Source organism: Pavona decussata, unplaced genomic scaffold, assembly GCF_977016875.1.
Source record: "Pavona decussata unplaced genomic scaffold, jaPavDecu1.1 SCAFFOLD_253, whole genome shotgun sequence".
NCBI lineage: Eukaryota > Metazoa > Cnidaria > Anthozoa > Scleractinia > Agariciidae > Pavona > Pavona decussata.
The window spans coordinates 764,829-787,500 of NW_028145656.1; the positions used below are offsets into that span (position 1 = coordinate 764,829).

General features: G+C 38.7%; 4 protein-coding genes across 6 annotated transcripts in view; 2 read left to right on the top strand and 2 right to left on the bottom strand.

Annotated features, from left to right (window-relative positions):
• LOC146456916 (F-BAR domain only protein 2-like) overlaps window positions 1-10,272 on the top strand; it is a 31,383-nt gene extending 21,111 nt beyond the window's left edge. For all 3 annotated transcript variants that reach the window (XM_085092512.1, XM_085092511.1, XM_085092513.1), the window contains exons 20-28: window positions 161-325; window positions 1,251-1,405; window positions 1,989-2,440; window positions 3,765-3,920; window positions 4,515-4,644; window positions 6,350-6,549; window positions 6,828-6,892; window positions 7,890-8,048; window positions 8,719-10,272. In XM_085092512.1, coding sequence (XP_084948638.1) covers window positions 161-325; window positions 1,251-1,405; window positions 1,989-2,440; window positions 3,765-3,920; window positions 4,515-4,644; window positions 6,350-6,549; window positions 6,828-6,892; window positions 7,890-8,048; window positions 8,719-8,741 — 1,505 coding nt within the window. In that variant the 3' untranslated portion in view covers window positions 8,742-10,272. The remainder of the gene's footprint in view (window positions 1-160; window positions 326-1,250; window positions 1,406-1,988; window positions 2,441-3,764; window positions 3,921-4,514; window positions 4,645-6,349; window positions 6,550-6,827; window positions 6,893-7,889; window positions 8,049-8,718) is intronic.
• A 5,453-nt stretch (window positions 10,273-15,725) lies between these two features.
• Window positions 15,726-17,653, bottom strand: LOC146456918 (zinc finger protein 367-like). Its single transcript, XM_085092560.1, has one exon. It carries the CDS (start codon window positions 17,388-17,390, stop codon window positions 16,470-16,472), a length of 921 nt encoding a protein of 306 aa, XP_084948686.1. The 5' UTR covers window positions 17,391-17,653; the 3' UTR covers window positions 15,726-16,469.
• Window positions 17,654-20,343: 2,690 nt separating this feature from the next.
• LOC146456919 (histone H2B.1) lies at window positions 20,344-20,730 on the bottom strand. The gene has a single exon (XM_085092561.1). The coding sequence runs from the start codon at window positions 20,728-20,730 to the stop codon at window positions 20,359-20,361; it is 372 nt and encodes a 123-aa protein (XP_084948687.1). The 3' UTR covers window positions 20,344-20,358.
• A 365-nt stretch (window positions 20,731-21,095) lies between these two features.
• Window positions 21,096-21,477, top strand: LOC146456920 (histone H2A-like). The gene has a single exon (XM_085092564.1). The coding sequence runs from the start codon at window positions 21,097-21,099 to the stop codon at window positions 21,475-21,477; it is 381 nt and encodes a 126-aa protein (XP_084948690.1). The 5' UTR covers window position 21,096.
• Window positions 21,478-22,672: the final 1,195 nt, after the last annotated feature.

Sequence of the window (22,672 nt, forward strand, 5' to 3'; positions counted from 1 at the left end):
AGGAATCTTAAATGCACCATAGATTGGTTATGCACGTAGCTCTTGAATTATAATTAAGGTCTTGGCAAGTTTGAAAACATCTATACATATTTGTGTTAATCTTTTGTTTTTATCTACATATCCCTTTCACATTCTTTTTTATCTCATTGCCCGACATTAGATTCCAGTGAGAGTAAAGATGTGGAGTATTGTGACATCCCACCCTTGCTACCTGCCAAGAAAGGGAGCACAGGCCATGAAGAATCCTCAGACACTCCTCCTCCGTTACCAGTCAAGAAAGGACCCACTGTTCCTGCAATGGCTGGTGAATTCAATCTAGGCGGAGGTAATTTCTGGAAAGAACAGTCCATCTGAGATGCTGTCCAACTAAAATGTCTGACCAATACTTTATTCTTAAATTTGCTCAGACACTGTGTCCATACAAAGTATGACTTGGAATTTGTCCTTAAAAACTTGTTCACTGGTCAGTTTTGCTACTAAAAGCATTCAAGACGTGAAGTCACAGGTCTCCATCTTTAGTTTGCAGCAGAACTCTCTGTCATTCTCATCTTTGAAAATGTCAGTGCATTTGTGTATTGTAGGCCTTCAACTGATTGTGTTTTGAGTAAAAATCCAAGATGATAGATGTCTGAACAATAATTTTTCAAAATTGTGTGTTGAATCAACATAAAGATTTGGAAGGACACATGTCCTCTTAACCCTTTAAACCCTAACAGTGATCAGCATCAAATTTCTCCTTGTAATATCATGACCCCTTAGGTCATGAGAATTGAGGATATGGTTAACCACATTAGTGGGATTTTCTTGATATTTTAATAACTTCTCCACAGTACTCTTATAAGAAAAGTATACAGACAAGACAGGAGAATTTGTTCTTTGATATTAGTGTTTAAGGGAGAAAAATTATTTCCAGCACTGCATGTAGGCAATCAACTCTCGACAAATATGGCAGCTGCAAATTTAAATGGTTTAGAACTAACTTAAGCTGAAAATCTACTAGGTTACATCTGAATGGAAAACAACTTTTTTTTGTGATGTGATTTTGTTCAACATCGTTATGCACCGATCTCTGTTAAGCTGAAGGAGGTGTGAGGCGAGTGCAGAGCATTTGAGACTTAAAAAACCACTCATGAGAGGTTTCTAGTAATCGTCGTACATATTCCTATTCCAGAATAGGGTCAATCAAACGCACCCTTAGTGTTGTATTCTTATTACAAGTTTGTAATACATTTTTGAATGTCCATTTCAAGGGCCAGAGACAACATCCAGTGAAACAGGAATCTCATTCCTTGCAGCAGCGGCAAATGACAGCAGTAGCTCTCTACTTTTGCTCAAGCCACCACCAGGAACAGAGATTCAGCGTTCTGCATCTGTTAGTAGTGCCGTACCAAGACCAAGGCCACAGGTAGTCAACCACAATAATTATGTTAATAATAGTTGCTGGAAATTTAAAAATTAAGGGTTGCAACTATTGAAGCATTTGCTCATTTTTTGTTTTTTTGTTTTTTAATCTGTAGTTCCAGATAATATCCATACTTCCCCCATGGAAGGTGTTTTGGTTTGCCCCCCCCCCCCCCCCCCCCACTAGAGTTTTCCAGTTAAGCTTCATATTTTCCCATTAAAGGTTTGACTTTGAGACCCCCTCCCCCTCAGAATTTCTAATAATCTTCATTAAGAATGCAGGGATGAGCAGGGATTACACAGTTGTGAGAGCACTCACCTTTCACCAGTGTGGCTCGGGTTAAATTTCCGGACTCGAAGTCATAATTTTGTGGGTTGAGTGTGTTGTTGGTTCTTGTCCTTGCCTCAAGAGGTTTTTTCCCGGATACTCTGGTTTTCCCCTCTCCTAAAAAACCAACACTCCTAAATTTCAATTCGATCTTGAAAGTGTTCCCAATTAGTGCTCTGCACTGAATACATTGACACTTAAATAAAGTGATTTACACTGTATTTTATAAACATGGTATTTTTTGTTGTCCATCTCTCAGCCTCGTTCCTCTGGAACACTATTGCCGGTTCCTGGTCAGAGCACCAAACCATCTTATTCAGAAGAACTGTTTAGCTCTCTAGCTGACTTTACGCCAACAACTGTCACTACGGTAACATCTGACTCAGTAAACAATACAATGTCAAACGAAAACAGAACTACCACTAGCAGTCCGGACAAAACAACCATTGTGAGCTATATGGGATCAACAACAAGTACTGAGGCGCAATCGCTTAGTAGAGCAACAACAACTTCATCTATTGGAGGGTCGCAAGAGAACACGGCCGCCCTTGTGAGGTCAAAAACTGTCGGAGGGCTTCCTTCCATGTCGAGCGTGGTGTTTGCTAAAGGGGCAGCTGGCACTGTCCTGAACAGAAAGGATGATGGTCTTCCAATTGCCGTGGCCTTTATTGAGTCCGTAAATGCATTTTTCCGTGGTAGCGATCAGAGCAAGTAAGGAAAAACATTATCAGCCTCCATAAATAACATTATTCATGGCTAGCAAGTGAGACATTGTTGTCAATATTTCAGACCGGTTAGCTCAGTTGGTAGAGTGCCGAACTACCGTGCGGGAGGTCGCGGGTTCAAACCCCGGCCGGACCACCACTCAGGGTCTTTAAATAACTGAGGAGAAAGTGCTGCCTTTGCTCTGACATCTGCAAATGGTTAGACTTTCTAGTCTTCTCGGATTAGGACGATAAACCGTAGGCCCCGTCTCACAAACCTTGTTTGTAAATAGCTCTGTGGGACGTTAAAGAACCCACTCACTGTCCGCAAAGAGTAGGGGACGTAGTAGTGGTCTGGTCTTTGTGCGTATATTCCGTATATCCCGGGTCCGCAGTAATTGGCCTTAGCTGTTGTGGTATCCCTGTCCATATTGGACAAAGCTAAATAAATAAATAAATAAATAAGATTGAGGTGAAAAATGACTTCAAAAGGTGAAATTGCCACACTGAATTTGGCAAAAGTGTGAAGATTTCTAGAGTTCTGGTTTAAGGTGGCTGGTGTTGGTGTCCAATACTTTCCAGCACTTACACTTTGACGGATAGTTACTACCAGTCTTTATCAGTTGATGCAACAATAATAGTATCAGACAAAATCCTAAACATCGACAAACAAGTTATGGTCATTTTCTCCACATAATGGGTTACCATAGCAACAGTATAACCTGTTAAAAACCACCCTTATTTTACCTTTAAGTGGTTATAAGTAAAAAAACAGCTTGGTGACTCTCATTTTTCATTACAGAACGTACTGTAATTAGCATGTTTAGATACATTTTTTTGTAAAGTTTAAAAATATTCTACCAGAGAGGTTCAGAGCGAACCTAAATTTTTGAAAATTTTGACAGTTAGTAATGGTAATAGGACTGAGTGGAATCCAATTTGGTCTGTCATCATACAAGTGATTAACAAAATCAGACAACCGCGCAGCAGGAGACTGATTTGTTTAATCACAAGTATGATTACAGACAGAATTGGACAACATGAAGTCCTGTTAACAATAATTGGTAACAGGACTTCATAACTTTAACAAAATCTGAGAAAAAAAACAGCCAACAGTTTAACTTTTTGGTGAATAAATAAAGCACGACAGTTGAGTTAAGTTTTGACATTGATTTAATTACAGTGATGCGTAAACTGTCCAATTACATCAGGCATGACTCATAAACTGTTCAATTAATCCTCAAATACGGCCTGCTAATATTCAATCAGATTCAAGAATTTTGTTATAGTTATGATAAACATTATTGAAAAATTTGACTTTGGTCTTTTAGGTGTATGGTGAAGGTGACTGGTGACATAACAGTATCATTCCCTGCCAGTGTTTTGCCGCTCATATATGACACAGAGAATGCTCCTATGCTCAGTTTTCTTATACGTGGAACATCTTGTCTTGAGCAAATATTACCAAACAAGGCACTAATAAGCAGGTTTGTATGTTTTGTGAGCATTGCTGAAAAGTTTTGGAAATCACTCCCTTTTCATGTGAATCAAAAGTTCTAATAATAATAATTAGAATTTTTGATTCTTGATTATTTTGACCTCTATTAAATGGTCACCTCTACGAAGCGGTTGTGGTCACCCTTTGCTAAGTCCCGACAAGCTGTTTCTATTGTCTTGACCTGTTTTAAATGGTCAGTTTGTAAAAGGAAACCACTCAAATATGGTAACAAATAGTGGCCAGGCAACTGAATTTCTAACAACCTACAATACTGACTGTAGGATCATGGCATTAACGTTTTATTAGTCTGTTTCTATACCATGTTCTCCTTTGTCATACCATTTTATCAATGTCGTTTCTTAACCAAGTAAGTGATTTTGCAAGCACTTTTGTTCGTAAACTGTGCAGTAAGTTATTGCGTGTTATATAAAAATATTAATGTTGTTTGTTTTGTGTTTGACGTGTATTCTGTGCAACCTGTATTGAGCAGTCACTTAGCCATTTCCCAATGGTCACCACTTAAATACCGGTTTGACTGTATTTTGTGCAAGTTACTGACCTGTTGTTGATTTCTTTTATTCAGCAAAGGACAGCTGAGTGGCGGTGACGGTGTAAGTTATGACTTCAATATGGCGTCACTGGCTGAACACCTGAAGAAACAATCTGAGCAGGGATCAAGTACCTATTACAATATTGATATCATCAAATACGAGGTAAGGGTATAGCTGTTCTTTTGTGCAAAGTGTCTGTCTGATAATGTATTTTGTTTTAATGTACTAAATTTTTTGTTGCTCAATATATGAAATATATATAATAAATTTTATTATATCTCTCAGTTAGTACACGCAGTATGATTGGTCAATTTTGCGGGCCGTATTTTACTGTACAGCTCACTAAATTCAACTAGTTTCCTTTCCCTTGTACACGTTTAACCTCAGAGATTTAATAAATATCTTACTAACCTTGTTTTCTCGATCCGTACGGCAAGTTACAGATCCTGGTTTTTTCCTAGTGATGTGTGTCCCGTGTGCTTCGTGCTTGGGCCATGAATCAACAGGAAAAAACTCAGTCTATAACTTACAGCGCAGATCTTGAACTCAGTTAGTAAGAGGTACAGTCGGACCTCTATCAAGCGGCCACCCTGGGGACCAGTAAAACTGGCCGCTTAAAAGAGGTTGGCCGTTTAATAGAGGTACAATATAAATTGGGTAGAAATGGCAGTCAACGTAATTTTATTGCCTCTATATAGCAAATCGCTTGTTGAAAAGTGAACATATATGAAGATGAATGCAAAATCATTAAAACAAAACATTAAGTGCCCTGTATTTGCACATTTCAAGTCTGTGCAAAGTTCTAGCTCTAACACAGCGAGCACATAGTCAACAGATAACTACAGTATTTTTTAGTGTTGAGTATGTACAGAAAAATATGCAAATCTATGTAACAAAACATCAAGTTTCTTAGGCTTTTTTTTGCATCAACAGTCTGTAAAATTTTTAGCTCAAAATATTTCATGGATGATCGATCTGTCACTGCTGTTTGCCGTTAATTGTGGAGCTTGGAGTTGTAAGGAGGAGATGAAGTCATTTGCCCTTCTGTGAAACTGGGCAAAGTGTCAGAGTTGATCGGTGTCATGATAGTGGAGATTAAATTGCAGTTCTTGTTGTTATCAGTTCACCTTCATGTTATCTGTCACCATTTCGCTTGAAAAGATAATTTGCTGGCTGCTTAATAGAGGTAAAAAACCATAAATACTAAACTTGCAACAGCAAGCAGGTGACCGCGGCCGCTTAATAGAGGTGGCCGTTGAATAGAGGTATCGAATACAGCACTTTACTGACAAATAATTCGGGACTTTGGAAAGCGGCCGCTTATTGGAGGGTGGCTGCTTAATAGAGGTCCGACTGTATATATTTTTCTTTATAATAAGTAGTTTAGTTTCAACTTACCTCATCAACTTACCTTAGTCTATGAATAGAATCAAAATAAATAAAATAAAATAAAATAAATGGGAATTTCAGTGGAATCCACGGAGTGGGTATTCTCTCCAATGTTTCCAAGTCAAATTGGAATTTGGAAATGTTGTTTTTTTGTGGAGGGAGGAAAACTGGAGTACCCAAAGAAAAACCCTCAGAGCAGGGATGAGAACCAACAACAAACTCAACCTACATGATACCAAGACCGGGAATCAAACCTGGGCCACATTGGTGGGAGGCAAGTGCTCTCACCACTGCGCCATCCCTGCTCCCCATTGTCAATAAAAAATTATGCTCCAATCAGGTGAAGTTATAAACGCTCAAAATATTATGGGTGACTGTTAACTCCCAACTAGTACCAGAAGAAATACATGAAAGCAGTTAAGAGAAATATGCATGTTGATATTTAACAGATTTTCACCCTGTTTTTACTTACTTGTAGGTGAAGACAAATGGTTTCTCCACCACTCCCCTGCAGCTATGCAGTTACTGGAAATGTGAAGAGGAAAATACAGATCTCAGAGTGGATTATCGGTATAATCCTGCGTGCATGTCAACTCCATGTTCCATCAACAACTTGTCTGTTCTGGTACCAGTGAATGGCGGAGTCACTATCATGCACTCTAAGCCTTCAGCTACTTGGTAAGTTGGCTAGAGATGCTCACGTTTTGTTAAATTTTAATTATTTCCTTATGAAGTTTAATGCTCAGCCCCACTAGCACTTTGTGTTGATCGCTGTGAGGACTTAAAGGATTAACTTTACTGTATTATGTGTCATATTTAGTTAGTTCCCTAAAAGATTAGACTCTTCCATCATGTCAGTGTACCTTTCTGTGCAGTTGTACAAGTGACAAACAAGCACAAGTTGTATTATTTTGAAGCCGCGCTTTTAAACCATTCTATGATTAAATTCAATTTAGGTCCAGTGAACACCAGAGAGTGCTGTGGAAACTGCAGGAGGTGTCAAGCACTTCTGAAAATCAAGGTAAAAAAATGACCTCATTTTAAAATTTAGGATGTTTGGAGAAACAGAAAATTGAGGTAATTGACATCCTGATCACGTGGCAATAGAGTTACAGCTGGTTACAGTTCCTTTCAATGCATCCCTGTTGTTTTGTGATAATTGGTTAAATGTACATGTCATTCACTAACAAAAAGTAGTCACGTCGAGTTTGCAAGCGCAAAATGTTTGGCAAATGTTGGCCAACTATTGGTGTGAAATCCTTGGGGGTGGGGGATGCACTCCCCTATTTGAGCTACGTAGGCATATGCAGTGCAAAAGGCATTTTTAAAAATTGGTTTTTGAGCTATGCACCCGCTGAGAATTTCAAAGAGATGTCCCCCGCCCCCTTCCTGGGTGAAATACCATGATATAACCCCCAAATGAAGGGGTGCTTGGAGAAAAGCCCTAAGTGACTTCTGATAAATTGTTAGATTCTCCTTCAAAATTGCCTTGAATTCACTTGTGAAACGAAAGGAGAATGTGACTTTACATCAAAAGTCACGTAGGGCCTTATTTCATACACCCCTTCAAATATAAGCCCCCTCCCACACCCTGTGCGCCAATAGAAATTTTCAAAATTCAGTTTGCTGTGTAAGAGTGCCTTTGCATAACAAAATATCACATTACATTTCATTCAAGATGTTTGGATTTAATCTTCGGTAAAAGAGAAAATACCTTTGGCTGTATACCAGAAAATCAATTATCATTTTTAACATTTATATATGTACAGTTTTTTAACTTTTATTTTTTGATTATGATTGCAAATAATTTGTCACTGAAAAACCCCTATGGGGAGTGCACATAAAGTATTGTATTGTATTGTATTGTAACACTCGTACACAGAAGCATACGGATTAAAACAGTTAACCTCCAAACTGGTAGTTAACCAGCAACTTCACAATAATTTGAATTTTAGTCAGACAGTGCCACACAAAAAGAAGTGTCTTTCAACTTGTCTTTGCTGATGTTTCCTTGTTAGGTTCACTGAGGGCAAGATTTGATCTGACACAAGGCCCAAGCACCCCGTCAAGGATTGCTGTTCAATTCATGTGTAATGGAGCAACCATTTCTAGACTAAATTTTGAAGTTAAAAGTCAAGAATACAAACTCTCTTTTGTTAAAAAGAAGTTTTCTTCTGGTAAGTCTTGATATTTTGTTTTGTGGTGATTAATAGTTACATCTCAGTCTACGATTTCTGATTTAATTTTAACTTAGAGTGTTTACTTTGTTTATTAAATTTACAGACGGCTGTTAACTTTTATTGTATATAATTATGTAATGTTTATATCTTTAACCTTTCAAGTTTTAATGTCTGTTTGAAACTTGTAAAATTTTACTCTTTGTGAGCAATGTATTTGTTGAAGTTGTTTTGAGTAATGGCAGCTTAGCCCTTTTGTGATTCGAAAAAAAACAAGATCAGCTACGTTTCGAGGTTCCAAGTTTTTGCCACTATGCCATTCTTACTAAAACTTGCAGTAAAATGACCATGGACATCTAGTTTTCCTGCCAAAATGACACTGCACATGCACTCTTTGTCTATTTGGAAAAGTTTTACTTGTACTCATACTAGAACCTAAAGTTCTCTGCTCTTTTTGTGGCAGCGGTTTGCTTGTTTCGATAACTTGAACACCTAATAGTACCTCTATCAATTAATTTTCAATGGAGGGAGGTTCAGTCAATTTGCTCGTAGGTTCCACATAACAAATAAAATATACAACGATACCTCTCCCTCCCTGTCTCCGCCCCACCCCCCACCCCCATTCTTCAGAAGTATAAAAAGGTCATGACTGTTATGTTTTCTTTTTTAGGTAAATACATTGCAGAAAGCTAGTGAAACCTGGTATCAAAAGGACACAAAAACAAATATTTTAATGATTTCAACAAAAATTTAAATCAAGTAGCGGACGAAAATGTAAAGTAATGTAAAATGGAAAATGTAATTGAATGACAGGAAACGAGAAGACACAAATGCTATAAAAAAGGGAATTATAGAGGATATGGAATTAAGAGCTGATTGAAATTTCACAATGTAGGGATAGTTTCTACTGCCATATTTACTTCCACCTGTATAATACACATAATTTTAAAAATATCTTTTGTACTTAATTTTGAGGTGCAAAAAAGTAATTTGTTTATTCAAGATGTGGAGGAGATCGTTGCAATGAGGATCACACTGTAAAACTTGCTTTAAAAAGTGGATGTAGTGTTTGAAATTTGCAGCTGTGCTTGATGCATTCGCAACTCGTCCATCTTGTCCGTTATTCATGTACCATGTTTGATTTCCATGAAAAGCTGTGCTGTTTTCATGCTGAGTCATGTGCGAGGCTGACTCCAAGTATAAGTACTGAAGAAATCTTGCCGATGTTGGCTGCCACCTCTAAAAGCACATGAGGTCAAAATGGACAAATTTAAAAAATTGTAGAAATTGTACACATCCATCATTCATTTGCCATGTGTGATTTCTTACATGCTGTTTTCATGATGAGTCACATACATGGCTGCCACTGAATAAAATCCCGAAGAATACCAATGTTGGGTGGATCCTACCCCTGCCACAAATTTGAATTGGAAAATTATAAAAATTGTAGAAATATAATGTTATCCAAAAGTGCAAAGGTCCATGAAAAAGTACTGTTCAATAGCTAAATCATTTGAATTATTGCACTTGAGCCTTTTGTCAACTGTCTCCAAGCTTACCTTCTTTACTTTCAAGAGTGCATTTAGGATCAATAAAGAAAACTTATTTCCAGTTATATTTTTTAAAACTTCTCTAAATGAACAGTTCCACAGCAAAGCACAGTCAACTCCCTTTATTGTGGACACCCTCGGGACTGTGAGTTAGTGTCCTTAATAGCGAGAGTCTGTAATAGCGGAAATTTATTTTAGTCATACGTTTGTAACCTATTTTTGCCAGGGACTTAGCTGCTGTCTGTATTATTAGGGTGTTTGTAATAGCGAGGTGTCCGCAAGGCAAGAGTTGACTGTACTGCTCAATTTCTGCCATACAAGGTGGTTCTAACTTGTGTATCTGTGGATGAATGCTTATTGGTAACCATTCAAATTGGCATTTCTTTGCTGTGGTGCTGTTTATTATTCTGCACAAGATCGTTCGAACTTTTCAAACCGTAGATGAAATCTCAAACTGTGGCAATTCAGGTGAAAGCTAGTTTTAAAATGTGGCTGTTTTGGGGAAATGAAATGGTTAGCTGGCATGTTAAAAACATTGTTTTATTATTGTTTTTTTATGAGTAACTTTTGTTAGAATCAAATACAATATAAAACACCATTAATATTGCATTAGGCTACACAGAAGATACAGTTTTGCATTTAAAATTAAATCACACAGACTCCTTTAAAAATTATTTGTGTGGTCCTTACTGTGTTGCTTATTGAAAAGCTAAATGTTTCATTTATTTACACAGTCGCCTGAACAGTGTCTTTAGAGGGGAATAATTTGCCATAAGAAGAAAATTAAAGAAATTCTGTATAAAAACAAAAGTGGGATTTGGAGTGCACAAGAAATGCTTGGCTCTTACACATGTTTGTACCAAACTTTTTGTAACTGTTACAATAATAAGATTGAAATGAGAACAAATGAATTTCTCTTAGTTTTGAGAACAGCCATTTATAATATCTCTGATAAAACACGCAATAACCACACTGCAGATACCAATGCACGTTTTTGATGATATCACTGACATTGCATGGATGAGGGAGGGGGTTGGGAAGCTCAGAGAAAAAAGTGCAGGAAATCTGCATGTGGCAGGAATTAAATTAAAAGAGGAAAAGTGGGGAAATGTCCAAAAAATCTGCTTCAGGTAAGAAAACAGTGGACAGGAAACATTTGCAAGTTGGCAGGAAAAGCCTGATGTAACATATTTGAGTATCCATTCTTTTTCCCATCATGATGGTAAATTTATTTACCTTGGGAAAGAACTGTGCAAGATACAAAATTTGTGTGGTAAAAGAGGTTTTACCACGGTGCAACCCTTGTAGTAAGGTGGTGGTCCAACCTATCCAAGATGAAGATGTAGAGCTAGGGTGTGGGTCAAATGTGTGACTGCCAATTGATCTGGGATACCATCCAGAGGTTTATATAAAGCCAAGGCTAATGTTCAAACGTTGTTTTACAACATTAATTTTTGTTGTATAACGTACAATGTTGGAGTTGCAGCCAAACCTCATTGAACGTGACATCAACATTGAATTAAAGTCATGGAACAGAAATGTGGGTCAACAGGCAAAGATCCAGGAAACATGTGACTGACTTCAAATAATTTCCTGGGTTTTCAAGTCGATCACTCTGACAGACATTTTCCATACTTAAACCTAACTATTTTATTTTATTCTTAGAGTGTATATGACACGAAATCTTTTATTAGCTTATTAGGAAGAGCTTTCAAAATGATGAAGAATGGCATTTATTTTATTGTGATAGCATTCTTGGTTGCCGAGTTATTCAAGATTTAGGCTTATGCAAATTAGACAACTTGTGACGTCACAAGACTGACACAAAATGAGGGGAAATCACAAAAAATGGAATATCTCTTAAGCCTTTCTCTGTATAGAACTGAAACTTTGTAGAATTGTTATACTCATCACAAAGTTTCATGATATCATCCACTATGACATCTCCATGGCAACACAATGGGCTCCAGGCCCTCACCATCCAAAGGATAAAATCAGAGTTTCCCTTCCCAAGAAGCGCTTTTTGCTCTTGATGTTTATTCAGTGGGTGTAAGGGAATATATACATTACGCAGCACAAGTATAAAAAATTATGTTTGACTTTGGAGCAATAAATAAGGCATTTGTCATTTTGGGAAGGCAGGGGTCTGGTAACGAGTACGTTGCTATGGTGACATCATAGCCACTATCACAATGTGTAGTTCTGTCAGCACATCAACCCTGCAAAATTTGCAACTCTGTAGATGTAGTATTTGCATAGATATTCCAAATTTTGTGATTTCCCTTCATTTTGTGTCAGTCTTGTGACGTCACAAGTTGTCTAATTTGCATAAGCCTAAATCTTGAATAACTCGGCAACCAAGAATGCTATCGCAATAAAATAAATGCCATTCTTCATCATTTTGAAAGCTCTTCCTAATAAGCTAATAAAAGATTTCGTGTCATATACACTTTAAAACGTTTTTTCTATTTATATTTGTAAAAAATCAGACCATTTTTCATGAAACGGTGTCAACCGGTCTGGATTCACGCCTGATCAAACATCATCTAACGTGGGGTGCTAAGCGTTCCAACATTGCTAAATCAACAAAGCTACAACAGTGTTTGACTGTTTAGTTGCTGCTTAAGTGGAGAAGGATCCAGGGGTACTGAACATCTTTCTCAAATATGAGCAATAATTATTCTTAGCCTCTGTTCATGCTTCTACCATAAAGGGGAGGAAAGATAGACCTGGGAGAAAATCTAGTATGAGATTAATTCTTTGCTTGTGAAACCTCAATTCAGATGAATGAATAGCATCTGACAAGACTGAATTTTGTCTGTACATTAACACCAATTATTTGACTTTAACAACCTTTCAAAAAAATTTTTATCAGTCAAAACTTTTTTGAAAGGTCTCTTCAAAATAACTTTAAATCTTGTATGCAAAATGGATGTAATGATGTACAAGCATAGGGATGTAGGGAGCAGGGATGGCACAGTGGTGAGAGCACTCACCTCCCACCAATGTGGCCCGGGTTCGATTCCCGGACTCAGCGTCAAACGTGGGTGAAGTTTGTCGTTGGTTCTCATCTCTGGTCTGAGGGGTTTTTTCTAGGTACTCCGGTTTTCCTTCCTCCACAAAAACCAACATTCCAAATTCCAACTCGACCTGGAAACAGTGGATTTATAGCCACTCTGTGGATGTGCCATTAAGATTCCCATTTATTTTATTCTATTTATTTGTATATTTTAATAGGAGAAAAACACTGCTGTCTCTGAGATGTGGTTGGTCACACTGAAAAAACATCTTCACATGTTTTCAGTATCTACTTTGTAAAAGAGAAAGTTTGAACCCCACCTAGAGATAAAACTTCAAATGTGTCTCACATTAAGACGGCAAGAGTTGCGTCATCGTTTTCTCTGCTGCATTTTCCAGTGGATATTGAAGCCCTCAGGATTCTCCTTTTTTTTTTTATTTTTAAGCCCCTCTCCCAAGAGAACATTGACCAAGCCACATGCAATGGCTGCAGTATCAGCTGTCCAACAGCTTCTTGACTCTTCTTGCATGACCCTCCAACTGCTCCTTTCACAGAGAATTTGTCACCAAAATGTTTAACGTTATATCGATAAATTCACTCACCAAATTTCCTTGTCAGTATACATAACCCCACTCAATACCATCCAAATTAGATTTCAAAATTATACACCATGTATGGACTCCATTTTGACCTCCAAATTATATCACTATTTCCAACACATATCTCAAAACTTGTAAACAATAAATTTATTATTAACCAGTATTGTTGCTGGTGAATTTTAAAAAACCTGTTGAAAAGGTAAGTTATAAAGTAATTCAAATAACTTAATCATCCCGATTTCCAGGTTAACACATATGCGGGGGTGGGGTGGGGGTTGGCAGGTCTGATGATGACGGAGATGATGATGGTGATGAAGATGATGATGAAGATATACACCAGTGTGGAGAGAGAGTGGAATGACGTTTCTTGTCCAAGGAGCAGTACTGCACTCACCTGGAACAAACCACCCATCATCAGATTAAAAGTTCTACAGGCCAACCTCCACTCACTTAGTGATAGCAACAGTACTGCTTAATCAGTCCATGCTACAGCAAGGAGCTTAACTAATAGGGTCCTGGAAATTTTACCCTTCCACTCCAGAAAATTGCCAAGATACTAGTTCTCATTAACCCTTTAACCCCTAATATCAAAGAACAAATTCTCCTATCTTGTCCCCATACTTTTCTTATAAACGTACTGGGGAGAAGTTATTAAAATATTAAGAAAATTCACCTTGGGTGATCACATACTTAATTCTCATGATCCCAGGGGTTGAATAAGCATTGATATTACAAGGAGAAATTTGATGTTGATCACTGTTAGGGCTTAAAGTGTTAGAATAATACTCTGTCAATAACTTCCATTGGGAATAGTCACACAGTCTCAAACTCAAAAGATGGAACACCTGGCTGCACAGCATAACAAACAGCGTAGTAACGTTTACAATAACCAACTGTGTTTTAAGAGGGTCCTCAAATGAACAGCATGGCTTCCTCTAATTGCTTCTGGCAAAAATGAACTACTGTTACACCCTAACATGACCTAGCCATTTGGGAAATTTCTTTTATTACTTTTTGGCAGCTGTTCACAATTTTAATCTTTGGCCATGATGTAGTAATAGATTACTTGAGGTGGGAAATTTACTAATTTTTTGTGTTATAGATCCAACATCTTTCTTGTACTGTTGAAAGTATCAGCCTTGTTATCTAAAGTATACTTTATCTCACAGCTCAATAGCTTGTATTTTGAATGGCTGCTGTCTATAGCTGTCTCTCCCAAATCAGGACTGCCACTTAAAGGGCTAAAAGTAAATTCCCTGACTTTTACTAACCACAAACCAATTTACACTGACCTGATCCAAGACAAATTCTTTCGGCAGTAAAATCAGTGATTCAAAAAAGCCTCAGAAACCTTTCCAATTCCTTTCTAAATGTTGTTTAAAATGACATCACTATTTCTATCAAGGAAACTCTTGTAAGCCTTGTGGTTAGCCAAAAGTAAAATTACCCAAATTTTGATGTAGAATTTAGAATTTTCCTGACTTTCAGTACATTCCCTGATTTAAGATTTTCCTTGAAAAAAAAAAACTTTGGGTAGGAGGGTGGGGCAAACATTTAACAGCAAATACACAAAAAACAAAACAAAACTGAAGAACAGCTTATTCTATCCAATTCATGCAAGATTTGGTGAACTCTCTCAAGGGTAAACAGATTTCTGTGACTCGGTATTAAGCTTCAATAAGATAGAGATTGAGCCATTTTGTGCAAGACAGCCCACCATAAGAGAATATTTATGCCCCATTGTACAACGTAGAACACAACACATGTAAATACTGGCCAGTAGCTTCCAATAATTATCGTATGATCACACTTCAGGATTTGATTTTGTCCTTCTCAGTTTTTAACATTAAGCCACAATGTACAGCATAATAAAAAGCACCAAAGCTGGGTGTTTATCAGAAGTCAGGACCACAGTTCTGCCATCCATTAACTCTGAACATGGTACCTGCCTTTGAAGAGATTTAACGCTAGTCTAAACAAGACAAATTAATGATTAGCGCCCGTTTATTTACCATTAAGAACCCCCTGCCACAAAAATTAGTGAAAATCTTGCCAAAGCATTGCTCAATAGCTTTCATTTGAATGGTCAAACTTCAGAATTTCATCCACAGACTCAAAAGTTAGAATCACCCTGTACAGCATAATAAACAGCACCACAGGAAAGTACTGCTCAGTAGCTTTCACTTAAATGGTCACACTTCAGAATTTCATCCACAGACTAAAAAGTTAGAATCACCCTGTACAGCATAACAAACAGCACCACAGGAGAGTACTGCTCAGTAGCGTTCACTTGAATGGTCACACTTCAGAATTTCATCCACAGACTCAAAAGTTAGAATCACCCTTTACAGCCTAATAAACAGCACCACAGGAGAGTACTGCTCAGTAGCTTTCACTTGAATGGTCACACTTCAGAATTTTATCCACAGACTCAAAAGTTATAACCACGTTTGGTGGAGGTTTGACTGTTCATAGGTAATTTTTTGCCTGACCAAAGAATGATGCAAAATACATCTCTAAATTTTTTTATTGTCTGTAAATCCAACTTTTTACATATTTGTTAATTCTTGTCATAAAATATTTTATACCAAAAAGTGTACTATTACATCTAAAAATTTATGAAAGGAAAACACACCATTCCATTTACAAAGTGTTCGGATTTATGAATCAGAAATCACTCCATTGAAGGTTATGAAACTCAATTTTTACATCTTAATAACTTAGCGAACGTTTGATGAATAACTAATGCATTATAAACATTTCTCTACAAATTACTGTGTTAAATTCTGTACAATATAGTTTTGAAACTTTTATACTTTGAACACTCTACATAACTTTTTACTCTCGAGACGTTTGACTGTTTGAGGAATAAGGGGAAATTATCTAAGTTTTAGGGCTGCAATCTAATCTAAATGACTTTTCATAGTCACCATCTAATTGCATTACATACTAATTAAGCTTATAAACTGCTAGGGATTTTACTTAAGTGACAGTTATATTAATATAACAAAACAAACTTTTTGCGCCCAAAATCTTCAAAAGACACATTGAAATAGCCTCAGTTTTAAAGAAATTAACACGAACAAAAAACGATGGACAAAATAAACTGAACCGTAACCAAACGTCCTGAAAATCGGGAAGTCTCGTAAATACACCACAGCATGGCATTTAAATTTTGCCCGCCAAAAATTGTTTACTTCAAAAGCAACACAGTCACACAGACCTGGATTGAATTTAGTCACAACACAGAGATTTAGTTACAGTTCAGCTGTGCATCCGCAAGTTCAACTAGGGCCATAGCTCCGTACCATCTCTCCCTGGCTTCCGCCATTCTCTTTCTGGCCTCGACCCGCGATTTTTTCCTCTCCATAACTTGCTGTCGAGCTATTTCCTTTTCAAGCTTTCGCTTCAACACTTTCTCTTCCAGTTTTGTTGGGTTCCTTTCCTCTTTCTCCAGCTCGTAGTTCGTTAGCCATTGCATCACAGCTGCTTTGTACTCGTTTGGCTCGGAATTTTCGTTTTTTAGGATCTCTTTCAGCGGAATATCAGTGTAAATCCGCTTGAGACTAGCGTACGGATGAACACTACAATGACGATTAGCATGGGTGAATCGAGTCGTGCAACCTTCGGCAGTGCAGGCAAATGGCTTTTCTCCGGTATGCAGTCGTTGATGGGTCTTTAACTGGCCGCTCTGAACAAAGGCTTTTCCACAGTTTGGGAAGTCGCAAACATAAGGTCTTTCTCCGCTGTGTGTTCGTTTGTGGGCTTGCAAAGACTTTTCGCGCGGGAAAACCCGGTGGCACACATCACAACGGATTGAAGAGTACGAATGCTGTCCTTCTTCGATCAAAATGTTTAAGACATCAGCTCTGGGCCGCCCCCGCGGTGGAATCGCGTTCGGCGATTTCGGAGAGTAGTCTATCAGAGGCTCTCCCTTCGGGGTAGTCGGGGTTTGCGGAGGAGAAGGCGGCGTGAAGTGGTTCGTTGGTGTTGTTGGAGGCGACCAGACGATGACCGAAGTTCTTTGGTTCTGTTGCGAGTTGAGCTGTCCGGAAACATCCTCAAGCTTTGGGACGGGTCGAAGCATCGGCTTACCCACTGAAAACAGGTTCGCTCCCGGTTGAGGGAAGTAGATACCACTTTTTTGAAGCGAAATCGTCAGGAAGTCGGCCATTTTTAAACTTCACTGCTCGAGTGACTCGGCGGTTTAAACCGATCAACTGAAATTTCCCGCCGAAAGTAATGTATTTCAACGTCACGGAAAGCAGAATAATTGTGACTGCCCGCCAAAATGGCTTTGCCGTAATACTCTGGATATTTTACGCTTTCTTTGAAAAAATTAAGCTGATAAAACTTCTCTCCTGGAAATTAAGGTGAAGAACTGTCCTTTAACAAAAAACAGACTTTCTACGCTCTCTGAAAGATTCAAAACAAGATTTTTCGTGTGTGTGACGTCAGACTGTAAACATTACAACCGCAATGGACCGTGTTAATTTCACTGTTGCTTTGCATATTAGTTACTTGTTCCTTTTTTAAGCACAAATGTCAACACGTGGAATAATAAGTATTTTCTTTCTAAAATAAAGAGGAACAAAGAATGTATTGATGTCAAAAGAAACAAACGAAAAAGCCTCGTGCCATTTTATTCAACTGCTACTGAACTTTATTCGTCTGCGGCTCTTCGAAGAAGGGAATTTACGGGTTTTCCCTCTCCAAAAAGAGAATTAAAGTTCCAATTTTTTTAATAAATGCCATGTGCTTGAATGCTGTGAAGCGTAGCCTTTGAGTGATTTAACTCGAGGCCGTCAAAACGGATATTGATTCGAAAAGATAAATCCGTTTTTCTTTTACATAAAAACAATAATAATTATCGAGGCACGCTTGTTTCGGCGCCAAAATCGCCTTGATCCAACCGAGTTCGCCCTTTAAATTAGTAATCCTTCTATTTATCAATCTTGAGCTAGAGAGTGTAGATGATAAATGCTGTTTAGCTGCGAACTGGCGAAAATTTCAACTGCCATACGAGAAATGCCACGGCTTAGAATACGCACCTATCAAAATAATATTTATAGCTTCGATATATTAACTCATCGAGTCTCCAAGCTTACGTATACAAGAACCCGAGAAACTTTCGATGGTCGAAAATTTTAATTGATAATACAGGATAAATGAGATTCCGGCACCCTCATCCAAACAACCGCTCGTGCTTGAGTATTAAACACTCCGCATAAAAAATATAATCATGTCAATGCCAAATATACTCAGTTTCAGAGGAAGGCGAGAAATGACTGTGTTTGTTGGAACCTTCGAGCTCATACCGCGTATCGGTATGTCGGTAAAGTATGAGGACTGATAAAGATCTGTGATCAGATCAAATTAAAAAGAAGGCAGCTGGTTCCTTTTGTTTTCGTTACTTTAGATTGTACTTTTGTCAAATGTTTACTCACGACCCACTTAACACAGCTGGCAAGTGCCAACGACATTTGACTTGAGGGTGGGGAGGGTAACATCCTCAGAGACCCAGGGGAAGGTAGTAAGGACGAGGAAAAGTTAAACGGGTGAACAAAAAAATCTGATGCTTCTCTCTTCTCCAATTTTTTCGCCCGTTTCAACTTCTTCATCAACATCGCTCTTTTGGCTCGTCACGCAATCTTTTCTCCCCAATGGGGAAAGATTGCGTGACAAGACAACATGAGCCTGACCACTCAAGACTGAGACAGCCCTCAAACTTCCCAGTACTCTGCAAAATCCTCCCAAATTTTCTCACAACAGCGGTTAGTGATTATTTTCTACTCTCCGCCGTCTCAAGCTACCTGATGGACATGTCCATCCATAGGGAGCTTTAGCAACGGCGACGGCAGCGAAAACGTCACTATTAAAATGAATTCGCGGTTTTTCAAACGTCGTCGCGATTATTTCAACTTGCTTTAATCAGTCAAATGTAGGTGAAATTTCCTGGAGTCGAATTCTTAGAGACTGCACCCAAGTTTAGCCGAGAGAAAGAAAATGTCGTTATCATGTGTTTACGTCCTCCATAAAACATCCCACCAGGATATTTCACGTCCCAGTCGTGTAGTGACGGCAAAGAAATGCACCAACAAGTATATAATGCACGTGATGAGTTGTTGTTTTGGTTATCAAGGCTTTTGCTGTTTTTGACGTTCTAGTTGCTGTCGCCGCCGTAGTTGCTAAGGACAGGAGAACAACTTGTTTGGGTTGCACCCAGAGGGGGTACTCGAAATATGGATGACGGGGAGGCCAAGATTTTAGACTCCCCAAATAGTCCAATAAGGGAAAAACTGGGTCCCAAAAAGAGTCCTACGTCACAAATCATAACCCAAAAAGTCTGAGAATGACAGCAATCATTGTAATAGCAAAGCGGTTAATTCAACCGTGAACACTTGCAATTTTACACTTGTTGGACGCCGACTTTTTTCAGAGAAGCGAACTCATGAAGAATGTTTGTCATATGAATCTAGTTTAATGGCCTTAACTCCCACGAGTCTCCTGTAGCAGTTATAGAGCATACCATCCGAACTAGTAATCCGCAGTTCATAGGTTCGACTCCTGTTCGGAGAACCCGGATTTTCCTTTTCCAAGTATGACTGTGTCACTCACTGAAAAAACACCTCTGTCATTTATTCACAACATAACATCGCATTTCTTTCACAAACTAGTTACGGACCTGTTCATATTTTTAGCTTACGGAACAGAAACACTCCATCAACATGCGCAAATTCTCCAACACTCCAAAATCGCTTTCCGCATCGAAACTTCTAAAAATGATGCCCGGGATAAGTCTACAGTGAAACCCCTAATCAGGACACCGTAGGGACTTGAGAATCTCCGAGAATCTCCAAGAAGGCCTGCGTTCATTCTAGTTTCTTTGAAAGCTCGCTGTTTATACTGAATTTTATAGGACAGGCAATATGTGCGTGTTTTGTGTTAGATAAGTTCCTATGATTTTTTTTCGCTACTCGAGTTTATGTTGATAGTCCTATAGCTAGCGTAAGGCAAGGAAGGACTACAGACAAGGAATCATGATTTCTCGATACAGATAATTTGATTGGTCATTGCTTTTGTAACATTTGGTGGCTCCTAAAGGAGCCGTTGAATGTTTCTTGGCGGCAAACTCAGCGAGTTTACTTGCTGCTGGTGTACTTGGTCACAGCCTTAGTTCCTTCACTGACGGCGTGTTTGGCCAGTTCACCGGGCAGAAGCAGCCTGATGGCGGTCTGGATCTCGCGGGAGCTGATGGTTGATTTCTTGTTGTAGTGCGCAAGGCGGGAAGCTTCGGTGGCGATGCGCTCGAAGATGTCGTTGACGAACGAGTTCATGATGCCCATGGCTTTGCTGGAGATACCAGTGTCAGGGTGAACTTGCTTCAACACCTTGTAGATGTAGATAGCATAGCTTTCCTTTCTCTTTCCCCTTCTCTTCTTCTTTCCTTCAGCTCCGGCCTTTGCCTTTCCGGCTCTCTTCTCGCCTTTCTTTCCTGCTACTTTGGGTGCCATGTTTCTAAATCACGGAATGGATTTGAAATAGTGGACAACTCGAGTCATGTTGTATTTATACTAGAATAAGGGAAAGATCGATTATCATACGGATCGAAATCCACGATCGCTCATTGGCTAACTATTCCAACATTTATATAGTTTCTTTTCTTTCAGGACAAACGCGGTCAATTTTGTTTGCATGTCATTTTCCGCCAATTCTTCTATTGAAAGTGATTTCTTTTCATATTGAAATAACTTGTCAACAGAGTTTTGATTGGTGCTTTTCGATCCTCCTTGCATAAAAAAGAACTATAAAGTTTGCACTCCGCCAAGTTTGCTTCAATCTTCACTTTTTTCGAAGACAAAATTTCTGACAAATCAATCATGACAGGTCGTGGCAAAGGAAAGGCAAAAGGCACCAAAGCCAAGAGCCGCTCTTCCCGAGCAGGGCTTCAGTTCCCAGTTGGTCGTATCCACCGTCATCTTCGCAAAGGCAACTATGGCCAGCGTATCGGCGCCGGTGCTCCAGTGTACTTGGCTGCTGTGCTTGAATATTTGAGCGCTGAGATCCTCGAGTTGGCGGGCAACGCTGCTCGTGACAACAAGAAGACAAGAATCATCCCCCGTCACCTTCAGCTGGCTGTGCGCAATGACGAGGAGTTGAACAAACTTCTCTCTGGTGTCACCATCGCACAGGGAGGTGTTCTTCCCAACATCCAGGCTGTACTTCTGCCCAAGAAGGCCGAGAAGAAGGCAAAAGCTTAAACTACAAAAGCTTTGCTTTGCAAACAAACGGCTCCTTTAGGAGCCACCAAATGTTATAAAAGTCATGACCAACAAGATAATGTTATAAGTGCCCCAGTTTAGCCCATGAAAGTGTTAAGTTGCATCCACTAAAAGTTTACCTTTATCAAAAGAGCCGCTTTCAAAACGCATTTACTGCCATCAAAACTGTTTCGTCTGTTTCGATCACCCAGATTGAGAAGTTGAAAAGAGCAGTCTACTTTATTCCTCTCAAGCCTTGCACCCTTAGTAGAGATATGGTTAAAACAATTAAGAGTTATGTGGATGAGTCCGGCCTCATTCCAGAGCGAGGCTTTTTTATAACTCCTGTGGTAATTAATGTTCGTTCGTTCGCTTGCTATTTTTTTCTCAAATACACTTAGAATTTGTAGTTTGTTTATTCAAAGAGATCATTTCTTTCTAACATTCGATTTGAACAGCGTGGTCTGAATAAGAGCTCTGTATTCTGACTACAGATACTCCGATTCTGGCGGAAAGCATGTCTAAAGAAAAAATGTGGACGCTGAACCAAACCATTTACTTTCTAAGGTCTAGATCAGAGGAGTTACAGTCAACCAGGGGTCAACTCCCTCGATAAGGTTAGATGGTGCGGTAAGAACAATACCAATAATATTCAAAATTTCAATTCGGTGCCCTTTTTGGCGCAAACGTTTGTGCATAGTTCATTGGTGCGCGATCTTTATTAACAGTAAGAAAGAGGTTAACCGAATTTCTATTTGCCTTGTTGAGCATCGAGGCGCTAGATATCTCTATATCTAAGATATAGAGGAGTTACAGTCAACTCCCTCAAAAAGGTTAGATAGTGCCACTCCACTACAATAACAACAATACCAACAATATTCAAAATTTCAATTCGGCGTCCCTTTTGGCGCAAACGTTTGTGTATAGCTCATTGGCGGGCGATCTATATTAACATAAGAAAGAGGTTAACTGAATTTCTATTTGCATTTACATTGAGCATGGACGCACTCAAAATGATAGAGCGAGTTTCAATTTACTGAGCTTGCAAGGTAATTCGTTGAGGACTTTGATAGTTTTTCACTATTAAACAAGCGAAATTTGGCGCAAGCACTAGAGCTGATTCAAATCCCTTAGTCAAATGTTCAGATCAACGTTTAGCCGCCGTTACACGTTGAAACTTTTAGCTGAAACTTGT